Source organism: Lichenostomus cassidix, chromosome 1Aa (genome assembly GCF_008360975.1).
Source record: "Lichenostomus cassidix isolate B80296 chromosome 1Aa, HeHo_3.0, whole genome shotgun sequence".
NCBI classification, from domain to species: domain Eukaryota; kingdom Metazoa; phylum Chordata; class Aves; order Passeriformes; family Meliphagidae; genus Lichenostomus; species Lichenostomus cassidix.
In genome coordinates, this window is record NC_139480.1 from 12,236,695 (window position 1) to 12,256,580 (window position 19,886).

The window sequence follows — 19,886 nt, forward strand, 5'->3', positions numbered from 1 at the left end:
ATTTCTTACAGTATTTTTGAAAGGAACTTGGTAATGGCAGCAATGCAGAGTTTATTATGGGATGGCGCACTTTTGAGTAAAAAACCCTAAAGTTATTTGGATACAAGGAAAAAAGCCACTTTCTGAATAGAATGGCAAATAACATCTCTTACAAACTGAAACCAGCCTGACCCATCAATCCCAAAGTTAAACATCCTCACAGTGAGATGGAGATGTGGTAGACCTGGTAAAACACAGATGAAGGAACAAACAAGTGATACTACTACTAACTTATCTAAGGCTGCCCAGCTGACACAGCTGGCCTGGAGACATATGATTGACAGTCAAAAACTTCATATCATAAAAGCCTAGTCCCAAATTTTAATTTCAGGGTCTTCTGAAATGCCCCTTCTTGGAGTGTGTATGGAAATTCCTCCCTTGGGGAGGAATCCCAAGGAACCCCTTCAAGGTTACTCCACAAGGCTGAGCAAGAGATTTGCCCATGGGCATTGTATGAATGAGTAACATAAATTTCTACTTAATAATTGTTTTTGCTAGCTTTAATACAATTGCTTTAATACAATTGCTTCAATATTGCTTCATAGTGCACTATGTTATAATAGTTGTTATAGCTACAATACTGTGTAGTAAATAATTCTGATTAAGATCTTGTCTAATTGTTATCATGATAAATCATATTTATATTTATAGAAATATATCTGGTTTGCCATCCTTAATCCTGCAGGACAAATTTGTATAAAGGTTCAATTACACCTGTATAATCCTTTAGATATAAACTGTTGAAAAAATCTGGGGCTAAGATTGGATCCAGCTGCACCCAGGCTCCTCTGTAAGGAGTCTAGAAATCAGTGGGTTCCTTTCTTGACCTTGTGACTCAAGGGGAGAGCTTCTTTAATAAGCTTTGCCTGAAGCTCCCACTCTGTTCACAGCTCTGACCCACTGCATAGGAAACTTGTTGAAGACAAAATATTTTGGTTATTAATTTCCACTCTTTAACCTTTAGCTGAATTATTTCACAGGAGCTCCAGAGAGGGGAACAGATTTAAAATCTCATTGCCTATATAATGGATTAACTAAGATCCTCCTTGCTACTCTGCCTAATATGTAATAAACCTGTTGCTTTTTCTTTTTGGCTGTGCACTGGGATTTGGTAGGTAGGTGATCATCATGCTCATGCTCTGTACCATATAATGAAATGGGATGCTCTCTGGTTAACCCATGAACCACGATTTCCTAAGTGACCCATAACAAATTCACTTCTCAACATGCCAAGACACTCTTTGCAGTCACAAAATGTACATTTTTAATGTATTAGCATGAGCTTCTTAGTCCTGATCACATTACTGAACATAATGCCAAACAGATTGCTGCTATTGATTCTGCCCTACTTGTTTTGGGTAAATCAAATCAGCTGGTGTCAGATCTGTGCAATGTGGCACCTGCTTTTATTGGCTAATTACTGAAGAAAAGACAAACTTGTTATGGTACACTGCTATTTCAAGTCCTTGCTGCAGAGGCATTGGCTCCCTTGCTACACACTGTGCCACACACTCCAAGGGGCTTGAGGATGAGGAGTGTGTGGCAGGAAGATGGGTCAGAAACCCAGAGGCTGCACTAGAGCAGCTGTCTGGGGGGTGAGGGGCAGGGGGCAAGGGGACATGGCCACAGTGTGGCCACACTGGCAGTGCTTGGTGCATCCAGCAAATCAGATTGGGGTGTTTTTTACTGATGGGGAAAGACTGAGAGAAAGGGAAGCGAGAAACCTAGCCAAATCCACGTAACACTGAGAAAAACCTCCTGATTTCAAGGCTTATTTGTGTCTTCTACCATGTGATGCTTTCTCACCTGTGTTAATTTGATGCTGAGGTTGTGCTTGCAGATGGGCAGAACCACCATTCCTCCCTCCTTTGCCTCTGGCTGTTCCAGCTGCCTTTAGTGACAGCATGTTATGCAACTGCTCAAATACCTTGCTAAGGTTTCTTTGCCCAGTGGTAACTAAAATTAATCCTGTTCAAATGGCTTATTTAATTCATGTGACTTATTTCTCTCTTCCTGGTGCCTCTGAGCTAACTGATATGGATAAAGACAATGAAGGGATTGATGTCAGATTAAAATGTGCTGGGTTCCTCACTGCTTTGTAATTTAATTATTTATTATAGACCAATCTGACACCTTTAAAATGGAAAAGTTCCCACTACTTTGGGCAGCACAACATATTTTTCCCAGATCTGCCGTTTTTTAACACTGCTTTTATTCACAGCCTTGAAACTTGTTGTGAATGCAGCATCTTAGAAGCAGCTAATTCAGCTAATCCGCAAGTCCCACAGGCATCACTGGTTTACAACGCACAGTACCTGGCTGCAAGTGACCTGGGGATAACAATAGTAATTCTTGTCCAGTCCTCAAAGTCTCCCGTGTGGTACACAGAGGGCTCGCTGAGCTCCCTGGAGCTTCCCTCGCAGCCCTTGGTGCCTGGGGATGCAGGGTAGCAGCCCTCCTTCACCAGCGACCAGAAGAGCCCAGCGTCGTGTGAGTACTGCAGCAGAACGGGAGCAGAGCTGCTGTACTGGTCTGTGCAACCAATGTTCAGCTGCAAAAGAGCAGAGAGTCAGAAATGATATGAAGAAACCTGCATTGTTAATAGTATTTATTGGCTGCAAGCCACATTTGATTTTTTGGTTTGGGAGGCTTAAAGCTCTGGGCACTTGCTCTGAACCCTGCTGGCAAACAGTGACTGATGCTTGGAGTCTGTTTCCTACACTTGTATCACATTTCTTGGTAAAAATTCCCACCATTCCTTAATTAAGGTTGCTGAGTTCAGCAGACAAAAAGGCGCAGAGAACTTTCCAAGGGTGCCTGTGTATAGCAGGCCCCAAACAGCAAACTCTGTGCAGGCCCAGAAATGGAAAGAGCTGTATCCTCTGGGATCCATCCCATCTGCAGCCCAGCATGTCCAGAGGATCAGCCTGACTCTCAGGTGAGCCCTAACCACAGCCTTGTCACTGGCCTTGCAGGAATGAAGTCTGGGAGATGCTACTGCAGTTTGGGCCCCCAGAGTACAGTAAAATTGGATTAAGTAGAAAAATGCATGTTGAAATGTGAAATGAGAATGCAGCCAAGACCAAAATCAACTACTGATTTGAAGTTCCAGTTTCATTTTCCAAGCGATCAGAAAAATACTAGTTTTCATTACTTTATTGCAGAAATTCTACTTGAGCTGCAGAATGTAAAATGTGAAACAAAACCATTCATGTGAAATGAAATAATTCTGACAAATTACTGTTTTTGAGTTTATCAATGCAAAATTATTCCAGTCTGCTGTTTAAAATGGAAATCTCACACACTCACGAAAGCATGCAAATACAACTAACATATTTTTGTACAGGCTGAAAAACTTTCCAAAAAAGTATAAATTCTGTCTTTAAATAATAGACTTTATAAAGAAGAACTCACTGTTCTGTGACACGTGCTTATGTTTTGTATATTTATGTTACATTGTCAAGTCCTTCAGTGATGGAAGTTGTACGAAACATTTTTAAGTATTGATTTTTTTTAACCTAGACAATTTTTTTAAATTGCTGTTGATCATCAAACCTACAGAATGGAGACTTAGTCACTGAAGTAGAGGAAGGTGGTGAAGAGGCAAATAGCATCTTTTCTAGGCTAAATGGTATTTATATATTGAGATGTCCTTGGTTTTTAGACAGTTTTAAGTATAAAACTACAAGCAATACTCACAAGGAAATTGTACTGAAATCCTTCACTTTGTATAGCATTTTATTAGCATAACTTTTAGTTGAAATTATATTATTTTACAAATCCCAGTATTTCTAATGAACTTTCCTATTTATAGAACTGTGGGAATTATATTTGAAAAGCTGCCTGTAAACATTTGATCTCTTTAATAATTCCACTTGTAAATTATTCAGTGTCTGTATCCACCAATTATGTAAGGACCATGTATTTGTGGGGAGCTCATTAAAATTGCATTGCAACCAACTTCCAGAATTCACCAATGGGATTTCATTATAAACTCAATAAAATTTTGATTAGGGTTCAGAAACAAGAGCTTGTCAAAGCAAATACACTTTCTTTGGAGCCCATATTCTGATGTATTGTCAGACCACTGAAATTTTTGTAAACTCTTTAAAGAAGAAAATGCTAATTGGAGCCTATATTCATTGACACAATGAAAGTAAATTATATGCAAAACCCACATTGGAGTACAGAGCAGCTCGTAAGTCCTTAAATAGTTTAAAATACAAAAAATGTACCCAAACCACATTGGAGCTTTTGTACTCACAGAGCCCCAGACAGGATAAATCCTTTTTTCCTTGACAGTGCAGTAGCATTTCCTAGTACTGACTTGAGTATAATGACAGTCACTTCAACCCACTTCTGAAATGTGCTGAAGAACAAAAAGCTTTAAAACTTTTCCAGAGGGGTAAAAATGCTTTCCTGCACCAAGGTTTTGGCTATTCTTCTAGAAAGCAGGATGGCATTTTATGCTGTATGAGTTCATACTTGTGCTTTTCACATCTCTTTATGCAATGCTCTAATTTATCACTTTCGTTTGAACTGTGGCCTCAGTGGCATCTTGGAAGTATTGGCTAAGGGCAGCTTAACTGATATTCTTGCACAGATTTATGTTTAAGGGATACCTTGAACTGCAGGACGTATCCAGGCTTCAGAGTTAAATCTCGAGTCACTGCAAACCGGTCTCCATCTGATTTACCGAAGAGCATGGCAGAGGGGGTGGCAGAGCAGAAACTTTCATTTTTGGTCATCCCTTCGTTGGCCAGCATTAACCATACACTCATCTGGTTCATAGGGTAATCAAATGCTGGCTTTTCATAAAAGTTCTGTTAGAAATGAAAAGGAAAGATAGAGATATAATCACCTTGCAGTGTGACTTCAGAATGATTCCCAAAACGATGAACTTTCAAGTTTTGCAATTTTGATTTTCTAGAGTTTTCAAAAATTTTTAGTTTCTAAAACTTCAGTCTTGACTTTTTGCAGAGATGCATCATTACATCCTCTGTCACAAATCTTAGGAGCCTGATGATTTGTGAAAAGACCCAGGTTATTCCCACACAGAGACACTGCAAACACTACAGCTGTCTCTTTAAATAAACCCAGTATTTTCAAAGAAAATTGTATTCAAACAAGTCTCCTAACAGGATAGTTCCTGCTTTGCAGGGATGCCCACAGCCTGCTCTTGCTCATTACCTGTGGTAAGGTGGGATTAACAACAGGAATGATGTGCTTCTGTTTCTCTGACAAAATGATGATGTCGTCGATGGCCCACTGATCATATCCTTCCCCTGAGAACACTGGCTGCCACCAGCGGAACCTGGTGCAAGGTGTCTTGGCTGCAGCTGGCAGCTCCAGATACACAAACCTGAGGAAAAGAAATGGAGCAGAACTTCAGAAAACACAGCTGGTAGAGAAATGGATCACTCAACAGGGAAAAGAGGCAGGAAAGCCAGCATCTAAATTACGTGTACAAGTCCTGGTAATTTGTGTGTCCAGAGAAGGGCAACAGAGCTGGGGAAGGGCCTAAGAGAGCAATTCACAAGAGGTGCAGGTGAGGAAATTGGGGTTGTTTAGTCTGGAGAAAAGAGGCTCAGCGGACACTTTATTGCTCTCTACAACTGTTTGAAAGGAGGTGGTAGTGAGATGGGGATGAGCCTCTTCTCCCAGGCAACCACAGACATGAGTACACTGCCTCAAACTCTGCCAGGGGAGGTTCAGGTTGGACAACAGGCAGAATTTCTCCACTGAAAGGCTGGTCAGGCATTGGGACTCCCTGGGCTACCCAGGGAGGTAGTGGAATCACCATCCCTAGAAGTGTTCAAAAACCAGCCAGATATGGCACTTAGTGCTGTAATTTAGTTGATATGGTGATGTTGGGTCAAAGGTTGGATTTAATGATCTTGAAGGTATTTTCCAGTCTTAATGAGTCTATGATTCTATTATTCTATTTTTCCATATATCTAGATACCTATTTATACCCTGTGTATCAAGAAACATCCTTTGTCCTTCTTGTCTGTGGAGAATGTAAGCTCTTGAAGATAATGTCTATTTTTTATGCTGTATTACTATATTGCCAAGCACAATAAGGAACTGATTTGAGCTCTCTAGCTTTGAATTAAACTGTTCAGCTGATCCATGTTCAGCAAGTCTTAATGTTCTTCTGATGCCAGGAGTAATAGTGACATATGCTAGTAAAATTAATTTCTCATTCTCTTCTGCTGATTGGTCCTATTTGTAGAAAAAAAGCATCCTTTTGTAACAATGCAATAGATTATGTAGCAGTTTTCTTTGGGTAAAAATATTTCAGCCTTCCTATACAGATCTTTGTAAAAGAACTTCAGGTCTCCTCAGTTTGCTTTATGTTCAACTTAAAGAACACCTTACAAAAATGATGCTAAATAAAAGTTCAAGTTTCAAGCTTAATCATACTTATGACAAAAAGTACAAGAATTAGTTACTTGCCCAGTCCGATTTCAGACACTTTACATGTATTTTGTACATACAGTCCATTTGGCACTCTTTCTTTACATCACATGCTAGGGCCAGTCCTGTTCAATGTATTTATCAATAATCTGGATGCAGGAGTTGAGTGCACCCTTTTGCTGATGATACAAACTTGGAGATGCTATTGACTCTCTTGAGGGTCAAGAGGTCTTGCAGAGGAATCTTGACAGATTGGAGAATTGGGATTGATTCATGGGATAAAACATAACAAATGGAAATGATGATTCTGCACCTAGGATGGAGCTGAGCACAGTTGTAGGTCCCTTCTAACTGAAATAGTCTACTCTAGTCTATTCAAAATTCAAGAGTTTTATTCCTCCAAGTGCCTAGATCACGTCTAGAAAAGAACAGTCTGCCAAGTTACAGAAGTCCTTTTGAAGGCATTGTTCATTGCAATGCAAAATGACAAGATGAGAGGATAAAATCATTTGTATATTTAAAGACGTGGACTACAGGTAATAGAAATCTTGTTAGTACCTATGCAGACAAATAAAATTTAAATTTTCACTGTCAAGGTATCTGACAGCAATTTTGAATGGCTGAAAATTATTTCTTCTCCTCCTTAAATATTTATTTAAAGGAGTTTTTGATTCATAAGACATTAATACATGTTCATTAGATCTGAAAACAGAGTCAGAGGAAATGGAAGATTTCTACACCTCTTTTGGGCAAGTTCTGTATTTGCTTGCTAATGTTTTGCAGACATTAGCATTTTAGTCATGTTTCACATAGCAGGTAAGTGATAGGAAATTTCATATTTTACTTCAGATTTTAAAGCCCATTTTCATTACATTTTTCATTCCTAGTAACAGGAGTTTACTGTGCCAGCTGGAAAAAGTTTCTGTATAATGATGACTTTTAAGCATTATAACTTTAAATTATTATTCATGTTTTCACAAGTCAAGAAATATATATATTTTTAAAGCTGATGCCATATGGATTAATTAACTTAGACCAAAATCATACCTGGGTTTGCTGAAGTCAGAGAAATACATTTCTGCTAGTAGCTGCCAGTTGATCCCACCGTTATTGCTGTACTGCAGCAGCACACCTTCTTCTCTGCTGTCAGGTTTATTGCATGAAGAACTCTCTCCTCCAATCTGGATGTAAAACTGTACAAAATCCACCCATGTTGTGTCCAAATCCCAGCTTACCAACTGTCTTTTTCCAGCCTACAATAAAGAACAGAGGGACAATAATAATTTTAATGATGACACCTTCAGGATGAATAGACATATTTAAAGACCATAACAGATGAATATTGCACACAAAATTACACAACATGGAGGACACTGACTTTTGTGTCAACTTGGCTGTTTTTGTCTTTCAATTATTCCGCATGGCCATCCTTTATGTCACCCTGATTTTATCCCACAAAAATTTTCATTATTAGATTTCAACACACAATGCAACTTCACCGCACAGTTGCCACACAACTATTTAATCTCATTCCTTCAAGGCCCCAAGTACTTTCAGAAGACAAAGAACAGGTGCTGGATATCCTGAATCAACCAGGGCTAAATTTTTAAGTACTCAGCTTTTTGTTGGTAATGCACAGAGCAGTAAAAGGCAATTTCTCTAGTCTTATTTCTCTGGTTAAATCTTGCACTGTACGAGGTTACCCAATCACCTGAAATCACCTCCTATAATACCTTGCTTGTCCATCTCCAAGCATAAAAAGATATCAGAAAGGAAAACCAGGGCTAAGTTATAAAATGACACCCATGTTTTAAGTAATGTTTGTTTTTCTCTCTCACTTGTATATTTGTGATCCTTATGACAAATTTCCAGACAAACTTGAGATAAACAACATACATGATCTAGCTGGATACAAGCAACAATATTTATGAGCTGAGATTTAAAATATTATATGTGTTTTTTAATAAGGTGATAGATGAATTTAAATCCCATTCCATTCATCACCTCTTTCTTCTTTCTATGCAGTTCAAAGTAAATCCAGCACAGATAAATATCTAGTGCTTTCTTTCTCAGAACATTTTGCTTTGCTGGTATAACAGTTTGGGTCCAGAGCTCATTTGTAGACTCTACCAAATAGACCACCTCACACTGTGAGACTGATTTCTGGAAGCTGAATATGTGGGGGTCTGAAGCTTGGCTGAATTGCACCATTGATGACAAGGCACCACAACCTGCAAAGAATCCTCTGACTCTCAAAAAGCTCATGCAGGATACAGCCATACTGATTTAGTCTTGAATTGTGCCTGTTGTTTTGGTTTATTTGGTTGTTTGTTCCCAGCTAAGAAGGGAATTCCCTCCTGGATGATGCCATTAGAGTGCCATGAGCTCAGCCTTGGGTGCAGCCCTGAGCTTTCCAGCACAGCCCCATGTGGCTAATGCTGGCTGAGGTGACACTGATAATCTCTTGATAGTTTGCTTTCACAGCTTCATTTGGAGACCCACTGGAATTTGAAATTATCACCATCAAATCAAGCCAGTAATGGGTAATAACACCCTTGCTGTCCCATGGGCAGGTGTGTCCTGGCTGGCTGGGTGCACCCAGACCAGCAGTGGGCCAAGCCCTGATTATGAAATTATTGCAGGTGAGTTTTCCATATCTACACCCCACAGCAGCTCTGCCTGCCAAAGGGGTCATCACAGAACTAGGTTTATTGAGAAAGGGCATGAGTGACATAAAACCTCAGAGGAATTGCAGGGGCTAATTGAAAGAGCTCTGAATTGTGAACACACCTACAATTGATTAAAATGAGTTGTAAAGCAAAAGATAGAGGGTTGTCAGAACAAAGCCAACATTAATTCTGGCAGCAGTAATTGATTATGGCAGCACACATTAGACATTCAAATAAAAGGGGGGTGTTTGAGCAAATAAAAAGGAATGTTAATATGAGCTCCCCAAAACAATACAGAGCTGTTTGGTAACCATAAAAATAATTTATTATTGTCTACCAGCATGGCCACTAGATGCCTTGAGAAAGAGCTAAACAGAAATTAAATAAACCACCTTCTGTTGACAGCACACAGACTGCTACTACTCAAGAAATGAGTGATAACCTAACCCTTAGAGATCAATAGAAAGAAGCCAAGAATTTCTAAATGAGTTTTTCACTCCTCCTTAGCAGGAATCAGAAGAAAGATCATAGCAGGTTAATTCTAATTTAGCAAACTACTTTTGAGAAACTTGGCATAAGGAACCGAGCCAGAAGGAAAAACATCTAACACGGAAGACAATTATATAAAAAAATCCAATTATCACAATTAGCTAGTTATACTGATTGGTCTATTACAGAATTTTCAGTGCAGAGCTCTATTTCCAGGGGAGCTGGATGTGAGACCATGTAGGAGTGCTGAAAATTATTTCATGGGTTAGATTTCTATAATGAGGTAAACAACACACAATTACACAGCGTTGCATATTGGGTTATTCTTCTGGGACCAATCTGACTCTCATGACAGCAGTGGCAGTTTGATCAAACCTTTAAAAGAGAAACACATAGCTGCATTTATACTCTTCCTTTCAATTAAGAACAAAACAAACCTTAGTATTAGACCTGAGGAGCACCAATATAAAAATAAATCTGTGATTACAATGCATAATTTTACATCTGGTCATAAAGATCTCTTTTTATTTTCGATATAATTGCTACTAATTAGCAGAATTCCCTATATCTCTTTCCTGTTCTATTAGTTTTCATCTGCAATGTATCCAAGTTATACAAAAGAATATTCTCCTTCCGGTTAACCATTTTCTAAAAGCCTGGAAGAATGGGTTTTTTCACCAGTTTTGTTCCTGTGATCTCAAATTAAGCTGCTTGTCCCCTGAAAGTCAACCTTTCCCCATCTCTTACCCAGGCCAGTACTGAAAAACAAATGGGAGCTGCTGGATGCTGAGAACTCTCAAAAAAGGAAATGTACAAGTAAGATATTGTGCGTGTACACACTTCCCAGCACACCAGCAATTTACATTGAAGCTATTTCTTGAATACACAGTGCACGTGTCTTTCCCCCTCTCTTTGGATTTCTTTGTTCTTTACCTGCAGAGCACAGCTATGCACTTCCACAATGCACTTAATGCACTTCTCATATAGCCTGCAGCTTTCTGCCAACTCCCTTTTCTTTGCCATGCAGCCACATTATGCTCCACCAAAACGTACAGGATGTGCCTTTCTCACACTGCCAGCCCTCTTTAGTACCTTGTTGAAGTACAGTGAGGAGCCAGATGAGATGACCCCACAGCCTTCCTCAGGCTTGACGATCTCTCCCCCAATAATTTCCTGCCACTCTGTCTTCAGGGTATCTGGGTTCTCAAAATCAGACATGATGGTAGAGGAAAGGGGATTTTCAGGCTGACATTCAGTACCCCGAAACCCTGAGTCACACCTGGAAAGAAGCAAAACACAGCAAGTTTTAGGGACTTTATTTGACACTGACAGTTAGCTAAGGTGGTGCACTGACCTTATAAAATTCAACATGAAATAATAAATCATTCTGGGATTGCAGTTTTGTATTGTGGAAACAAACTAGAATAATTGGGGAAAAAAAAATCCCTATGGTGTCCAGAAAGTTTAAAGCTGTCAGGGAGAAATATTCTGTGTCCTAGGTATAGCACCCATTCTGATAGTGGCTGCCAAGCAGTGCAGAGCTGGTCCCTGGCATCCTTCTGACCCAGAGAAGCAGCTCTGGCACTGAGCTGAGGTCTCTGTGCAAAGGGCTGGAGGGCCCACCTGGACACCTGCAGCAGGGCACCTCTGTGCCACTGAAAGCTCTTCCAATGCTTGGATCTGCCAGGGGTACAGCTCTTGGACACACTGGTGTGGAGCAACAGGCACCTAACGCTGCTTGGATAGTCAATCCCCCCATAGTGCTTTTATTTTTTAATGTTTAATCAAAAAGTAAGAACAACAGGCAAGAAAAGGAAAGCATGGAAAATAGGAGGGTACCTGAAGTATCAGGAGACCATCGCTAAGAGCGACTGACAAATGCTCCATACCTGCAAACGCCATGGTCACACCAGCCGTGCCCACTGCACATGTTGGGACACTGCTGGCCAATGTAGATGTTGTCCAAGGCCCACTCATCCTGGGCTGTGTAGTAGCACTGACTCCAGCGGAAACGTGTGGCACTGGACCTTAAAAACAAGAACAATGCATTAATTTTTGGTTCTTTACGGAATGGGGAGGTAAAATGAGAGCAAATGTAACTAATAAAAAATACAAAGCTGGTATCACAATCACACCCCAGACTGGCACAATCAAAGACAGATTTTTGCAAATTAACTTTCTGTATGATGCCACTTGCTCCACAGGGCTATATAATGGACTTTCCAGTGACTGATGACATTTCTGAGGAAGAGCACATTGCAGAGATGTTGCAGAGATTTTCAACATTATTTTAAGGTAAGCCTAGCTATGAATATCACTGGATTTTTATTGCGTGCCATTCTGTGATGGTTACAAAACTAGAAAAGTGGATCTAGGGCATGACTTTGTCTTTTATATTTTTGGTCACAGCTAACAGGTCATAAACTGTGTAAACAGGTTTCTCTTGATATTTATTATTTAAAAAGTTATTAAAGTTTCTGAGTTAAGTGAATATCAACTACTTCCATTCACCAGTATTGACTGTTTTTTCTTGGATGTAAAAATTTCTTTTTGTCAGGATGATTCTAAACTAGATTTTGCTCACATAACACTGGTGACATTGAGATCACAAGTTTTTGACAAAGATCCTGTTTCATAGCACCTATTTTTTCCACACTGCAAATAGCTTGCTCTTGGCCAACAAGTCAAAATCTGTAAAACCCAAGGTTTATGGTGGGGAATTATCAAATTAAAATTCTTGCCTAACTAAGCTCTGGATATTTGTAATATTCTTCAAGCACAAAACCTTGCTTTAGCTTCTCTTTTCTAAACTGTTTATCTTCAACAGCTTGTTTTTCTTTACAACAGTGAACTCAGCTAATATTATCTATTTAAGAATGCTTATTGTTGGCCCTTTAGGAGATTATCAAATGCGACACTGATATTTTCCATGGGAAAGACTCCTGCTAGCCAAACCCAGCCTGACATTCACCACCCTCAAAAACCAATGCTTGAGAACAAAGTGAATCATGAGAAAAGCAGTTTTTGTCATCATCAAGCATTTTCAATCAGCCCTGCCAAACTGTGAACATCCAACAGGTTACAGACATTGGCTGGTGCCACTCCCAGATGAGGGACACAGAGGCCCTCCACTCCATGCACGTGTCAGAATGAGATTAAGAAAAATACATTGCATGTGAAGTGACAAAAAGATGGGAAATTGCTCATCATAATGGAGCAAAAGGGGCTGTGCTGGCTGCATGATGGGTCTGGGTAAAAAGGAGTGGTGGTGGCAATGTGGGCACTGAGGCTGGCTTGCATTGTTGTGGACAGGGAAAGCAAGGCTGACTGAGGAAAATTAAAAATCAGATTTTAAATTGGGACAGGCCTGTGTCTGGCCAAGGGCTGGCTGGGGGAGCTGAGGATGAGAAGCAGGTGGTTCCTGTTAGAACCCTCTTTTTTATCTTGTTTCTGAGCCATATGGTTATATTATGATGGCACAGGATATAATGCTGTTACTCTACTTCTAGATACAAAGCCCTTTCCCCACCCCCAATAATTTATGTAGAATAAGGCTTATTAAAATGAATATTGTAAAGGTGGCTGAGCCACCTGCTCACACGTATGGAAGTGAAAAAAGGAATGGAGAAGGCCTGTGCAGCTGAAGTGGACAGAGTGGCAGAGCAATTAGCCACCCTGGCACACATGAGAAGTTTGGTACACATGTGGAGAAATTTTTAAAATAACAGTTTGGAACTTCTTTTAAAAACAAGTGAAGCTGCCCAAGGGCTTGATTTTTAATTGCAATGACCCTTGTTGCCCATTTTAAGTATCTGTTTGATATTGCAAATACTGTAAGCATTTTTACAGCATTGAGTTAATCTGCAGGGGCAAATCTGCTGATTAAATACTCCCTCAGGATATAGTGTATTGATGGGTTACATTACAAGAGCCATGAATTATCCATTAAAAGTGTACAATGCCAGTAATCAGCACACTAAGGACTTGCTAAGCTTGTGTAGGCACAATGGGCAGCCAGTATTGATCGCAATTATTTACTGTTTATTTTTGGAGTGCTCTGAAGTCAGCACATTGCTTTGGTGTTGAGGTTCATGTTCGCATCAATGGCACCACAGAGAGCCCTGACTGAGGTTGTAGGCTCTGGAAAGAGCAGTAATGACTGGGGTTAACTGCAATGTGTGCTGAGGAAAATAACAATACTGAGACCAAAGGATGGTGTTAGAGCAGGTAAACACACCCCCCCTGTGAACTCCTAGCACAATAAAATTGTGTCAGTTTATTTTCCCAGGTAACAGGATGGAGAGCATTGTGTTTGGGCATCTCTGTTTTTCATCAGGGATGGAGTATGGGTGGAGGAGGGGTGTGAGACTCTGCACCCCATTTACAGCAAACGGGGGGAGATTTACAGTGACACAGAGGCAATTTCACCATGCCATGGAAGTCTCATGGTGTCCAACAAGTGGTGGTGTCCCCTAAAGAGAGCTTGGCGTGGCACTGATGGCATTCCTCAGCCACTCACTGGCTGCTGCCAGGTGCAAATGACCCTGAGGGGTGGTTGTGCAGGTGCATCAGGGCTGGTTTTGGGGCACAAGGCTCACACCTGACCTACTCAAACAGGGGGTAGCCCCACGCAATGACAGAGAACACCTCTGTGCCCAGGGGAGCACAACATCTGGAGCCCCACTGAGATCCCTGGGCAGCTCCTCTTTGGGGCTGCTCCTGGGGCTGGGTGTGCACAGCAAAGCACAGAGCTGACACCAGGGCTGACGGCCCTTGCTGGGGCTCATGTGGGTTTCACCTGACCAAAATGTTTCCCTGGAGAGTTCATTGTCCTATCTTGCTGCAGGGCACTGCCACCCTGCCAGGTGCAGAGCTCCGGCTGCCTGCTCGGCTTCCAGATGCTGTCTGCACGGCAAGCTAAGGGTGCACCCAGCTCTGCTTGAGACTTAGAAGCTCTCCCAGACGAATGTAGTGATTGCAGGAGGTTTGTTTCTGTCATTGGAGGGGAGGGGAGGACGGGAGGAGGCTCATTACCGCCTGGAGATGAACACGTTGCCCAAATGGAGATGTGTGCATCAGCTGGAGGCTGAAGCCACACCCTGGCGGGGAGGAGGTTTTTTTTTTTCCCCGCAGACAGAGTTCTCTCCCCTGGGGACAGCTTTGCCACCACGGGAGTCCTGTGGCCCCCAAGCTGCAAAGGACAAGGGGCTGCCCTCGCCTTGCCACCCAGCCTGCTGCCAGGGGTTCTGTGGGAAGTGATGCCACCATCACATGGCTGTGGGCAGGGAAAACTCTGTGGGTTCAGATTCCTCCCTGGGCGAGGGATAATGCGTGTTAGGCTGAATTGACAATTGCAAAAGCAATGCTGCTGAAAAGCCAGTCTTGCTCAGTGTTTTTGAAAGCTTTCCAAGGCTGCTCTGCACCTCAAGGTAACAACAGCTTAAGAGGATTATGCTGTTAAAAATGGTAATCAACCATTTAAAAAAGCCATGTTAATTAAGAAAAGAGAATAAGGAGATGAGCGTCAGCTGCATTCTCAGTGATAAAACACTGGTTTTCTGGACACCTATTGAAATGGGAAGTGCAGCACTGAGGAGCTATGAAAGCATTTCTTACAAGCAAAAAAACTTCCTTAGTTCCTCATATATTTTGCCTTTTTTTTTTTTTTTAATGCTATTGGAAAGCAGTCTGGCTTTCTAATGACATTATATCTAAGTCAGGTTGATGTCAAATAAAAGTCATTGTTGTTGTGTGACATTTTACATAAGCACGAGGAAATCATGTCCCAGCAGTACTGCAAGTGAAATGATGTTCTGTTATAAAATTTTTCAGATATGTGAGTTAAAATAAAATCACTGCCTTCCCTCCTGATATTAAAAGCCTTAATGATCTAATGCAAATTTGTGGCTGATAAAATTATATTTGCTACCTTCTGAGTTACCATAATTACATTTACCCAATTATCCAGAAGCTCTCATTCAGTCATTAGGTGTTGATTTGTTTATGAAGTCAGCAACTGACAGCTGCTTGTATCTCATTAAAGCCTGTTCATATGTAAATGCCTTGCATAAAACTGAAATTAATTTTCATCAGTGTTAGAAATGTTCAGTTCAAGTACAATAGAATTTCAGCAAGCAGGTGCTTACATTTAATTTCTTCAATACAAGTCTCATTCTTGCAGCACATTTTCTGACATCCCAAATCTCAGATAACACAGGGACCTTGTAAACTCATGCTTGCCAGATGCAAAACATCTACAGATGTGCTGAAATACCAGCACACCCTGAAAGTTTTACAAGAGAAATAGGTGCTGTTATGAACAGTTTTCCAGCTGCATGAGCACAATGCCACAGCCTGACACGTGCCCAAGGTGCAAACCCTCACTAAGAGCTGTGCATTCAGGGATAAAAGCTCCAGCAGCCACTGCAGGGCTGTGCAGGGGTGTGAGGGCATGCTGAGGCTACCAAGGGCCAGAACAAGCTAATGAGACATTAAGTAAGAACAGTAAGCACAGGGCAGGCTGTGTATTCAGCAGGCTTTGTCTTGGGGGTTGGAACAGAAGGAAGGTCCAGAGATCCCCTCCCCTCACCCCAGTTTTGGGAAGGCAGAAGACCTGGCTCATCCCCTCTGCACTGTTCTTCCTGACCATGACTAAGGTTTTGTTTAGGGTGGTTGTTGCAGCCACCCTTCCTCTTCACCCCGATGATGCCATTGCACAGCACAACACAGAAAATACATTCTATGAAGAGCAAACAAATGTTCAGTGGTAATTTGTACGTTAATTACAAACAAAACTCTGCTAACAGACAGGAATCCCTTCAGATACAAGATAGAGTGTGAAATATTTATGATTTGTGCACAGCATAGAACAGGAACCCGGCTATTACTTCATCATAATTTCTCCCCACAGTCTTCTAAATTAAAATGGAATTATTTGCTTCTGTCACTTCATATGCTGAGAAAAATTAGTAGATACTAAATAAAAAAAGGCCCACAACATTGGTATTATCATCAAATACACAATGTATAATAGTAACTTTGAGTACAGTATATATTTTATAAATGAAATTAGGAATAATAGCCTACTTTAGAGTGCAACCTGAAAAATTGTAGACACTCTGTAAACTCTTAAATGCCTATATGAACCACAGATTTTGCAGATGGTGGCACATAATGGCATGCAAGATTTAGTACATTATAATCTAACTACAAAGCAGTTATTTGTAGACTTAATTGCACCATGTGGTATTATCTGATCTGATATGTTTTAAGGATTCAATATTTGCTCTTGATGTTTTGCCTGGAAATAGGAAATTCTGAATGTTGGCTGTACAGTAAAAAGGGCCAGTGTGTTGAAAGAAGGTATCATTGAGGTGTGATTGATGGAAATAGGCTGTGCTGAGGCCGTGCAGAGTGCAAAAAAAAAATGATGAAGGATGGGGAAATAAAATGATTACTTAATCTGAGCAAACTCTCATTGCAATTGCTGTGATGGATTCAGGTCAAACATAATCAAAATGTAACTCTAATTGGAATAATTAAATTCTCAAATGAAGGAGCCCCTGAAGATTATTGGGATTTATGACAACTTTTCACTTGTATGTTATAATAAAGATTTAAAAATAAACAATGAAAGAAATAATCTAGTTAATAAATACAAATTTTAGGGCAGGAAAACCAAGTTTGATTACAACAAGATGAACAGGCTTTCTGATAATTTTTGTTTCTCTTTTTTTTTGCAGAAGAGAATGTTATTTTTTTAAGACATGCTATAAAAAGAAACAAGAGTTAAAAAATTCCCAGAAATGAATCATTAGTTATTGTTTATACAAGGCTTTGGTCTGAAGATGTAAACAATAAGGAATGTGCAGAATAAAAATTAACAATCCAAATAAAGCCTTCCTCCAATAGGGCATTTTTAGACAAGCACCACTATTTTTGAAAAGTCTGAACGTTCTTAGGAGAGTCAGAGTATGTATTAAAAACAATCCTTAACAATAGTTTCTGTTGACTTCACCAACATGTCATTCTCTAATTATGTAAGAATGCATTTTATGGGAAATACCTGTGACTGGGTCAGCCCTGGCACTCCACCTATTGGTTTGACTATGACCTACAGAGGACTTGATCTTTGTCATAGCAATTTAAAAGTAGATTAATTATCTGGACCCCCTTCAAAAAAAATTTAAAGAGAAGAAATAAATTCTTACCAAGTCTTCTGTGGTAAAAGAACAGTGATTCTCCTCCACTGAGTAAATTCACTGGAGTGGTAAATACTTGCTGATGTAAACTCCTGACAACTTGGCATGCTGGGGAGACACTCCTTAAAATAAAACATTTCAAAACCAGATTTAATGTTGAGGAATAATTGGGAACAGAAACAAGGATCAAACATTCACAGAACCAGGAGCTTGTCTGGGTCCAGATGTTGGAGTGAAAGACCCAGAAGAGAAAAATCCTGTGGTGTAAATTCCCCCTTCCTGCTTATAGAACTATTTCTGCATTTATCTCAGATTCCTGTTGAGGTCTGTTCCCCATTTTTTTTTTAATTCAGAAGATATGATCATTGTCACATCTTTTTAATATTAAATATAAATGAAGTCCATTATCCCAGCGTCTGTGTTTTCTAGCACTGCCCTTCCCATGTTACTTCATTTTTTGCAATATGCCATTAATTTATTTCTATTTTGCCAGAACAGCACCCACAATTTTTGTACTATGAGGTATTAATACAGTGCTGGAAGTTACTACCAACTTGCATGATCCTCTTCTAGCTACCGTTTCAGAGTCCCTTCTGCCCCTTCCTGCCACAGCACAGCTTCTCCTGACCATCCATACATGCCCAAGAGTATTTCTCTGGTCACTGCTGTGCTCAGCCCCATGAAGGGTATCAGGCAAGAGAATGCTTATGCAAGCAGCCTACTTTGACTGCTCTGAAACTAATAATAAAGCAGTGACTCTCTACAGTAGTTATGGCAGTTGAGAATATTTATATACTTAAATTATACAGTAATATGTATTAAATATGGAGAAAGGCAGAATATATTATTTTACAGAGAAAGCTATTGCTCAAATATCTCAGAGTATTAAATGAAGATCTGAGACCTTATTTTGTTGTTGTTTTTTTTTAGTAGATTTTCTAAAGGCTTAGTTTCCCTTCCAGCAATTTTCAAACATTTTTTGTTGATTCATCTCTCCTAAAAGATCTTAGAAAACAGGATCTGATCAGTGCCTGCAAAGCAAACAAAACTTTCAAACATTTTAATTAATTAGCGTTTTGTTTATTTGCCAGATTATGTCCTTGAAATATACTACAAATACTCTTTTATCACAGCAACATGGGTGGTGTGAGAAAAACAATTTGGCTGCGTGTTCTCTCTGAACTCAGCTCTACTGAGCAAGGAAAGGAGCACCAAAATCAGAAGGCAACTGATCTTCCATGGATGGCAAGCACAAACCCCAGACACCAACACCCACCACTAGGAACTTTTCTTGAACACCATGATGATGCCTGCTAGGTATAAAAGACGTGAACAATGTTTGAAATACACAATTTATAGCTTTCTTCTGGATCGTGTTTAAGGTAAGAAATAATTACTTGGGTTGGCAAAGTTTAAAAATTCATTTATTGCCATTTCTTTATTCTGCCCACCAAAGTAAACATGGACAAAACACATCATGACAAAGGGTAACCAGGCACAGCTTTAATTGCTCATAGCAGGTGTTGAACTTGACATACAAATCCTTCTGTGAGCCTGCAGAGCAGGCTGTGAAAAGGCAGTAGGACAAGTTCCCTGATGCCCTCTGAACCTGCTCAGAGGCAGCCTAAGGACCTTGGTTAGTTCACCCTGAGCCCAGGGAAAGTCCAGCTTTCGATCTAAGAGGGAAAACAAGAGCATGAACTATGGCCAAATGCTCTGTTCACATTTGTGCTGAGACAGCACTGAGCCACCCGGGGAAAGAGCGGCCAACACTGCTATTTGCACTTTGAGCAGAGTGGGGGAAACAGGGGGTCATTCCAGCCCTGGACTGTGTTTGAACCAGGGATGGGAGATGAAAGGCTCCACATTACAATCCCCTGAAGGAATGTGCTTTCCATTTACGAGATGGCTGCGCACAAGGGCAGAAAGAATTTCTATCCGTTTAAATTCCAGGAAACAGTACATGCATTTTGCTTAGAAAAACAAAGCAATAGCACAGGAAAGATCTCAGCCATTACCCTGTAGCTCTAACTGTGGCCCAGTTTTTTTCTCAGCTTTGGTCCATTCC

General features: G+C 40.4%; 1 protein-coding gene across 2 annotated transcripts in view; it reads right to left on the reverse strand.

The window, feature by feature from the left end:
- Positions 1-19,886, reverse strand: part of RELN (reelin) — a 272,354-nt gene that overhangs the window by 62,667 nt on the left and 189,801 nt on the right. For both annotated transcript variants that reach the window (XM_085040349.1, XM_085040356.1), the window contains exons 22-28: positions 17,828-17,940; positions 11,507-11,644; positions 10,710-10,896; positions 7,507-7,712; positions 5,230-5,401; positions 4,662-4,862; positions 2,355-2,590 (exon numbers count right to left, since the gene is read on the reverse strand). In XM_085040349.1, coding sequence (XP_084896475.1) covers positions 2,355-2,590; positions 4,662-4,862; positions 5,230-5,401; positions 7,507-7,712; positions 10,710-10,896; positions 11,507-11,644; positions 17,828-17,940 — 1,253 coding nt within the window. The remainder of the gene's footprint in view (positions 1-2,354; positions 2,591-4,661; positions 4,863-5,229; positions 5,402-7,506; positions 7,713-10,709; positions 10,897-11,506; positions 11,645-17,827; positions 17,941-19,886) is intronic.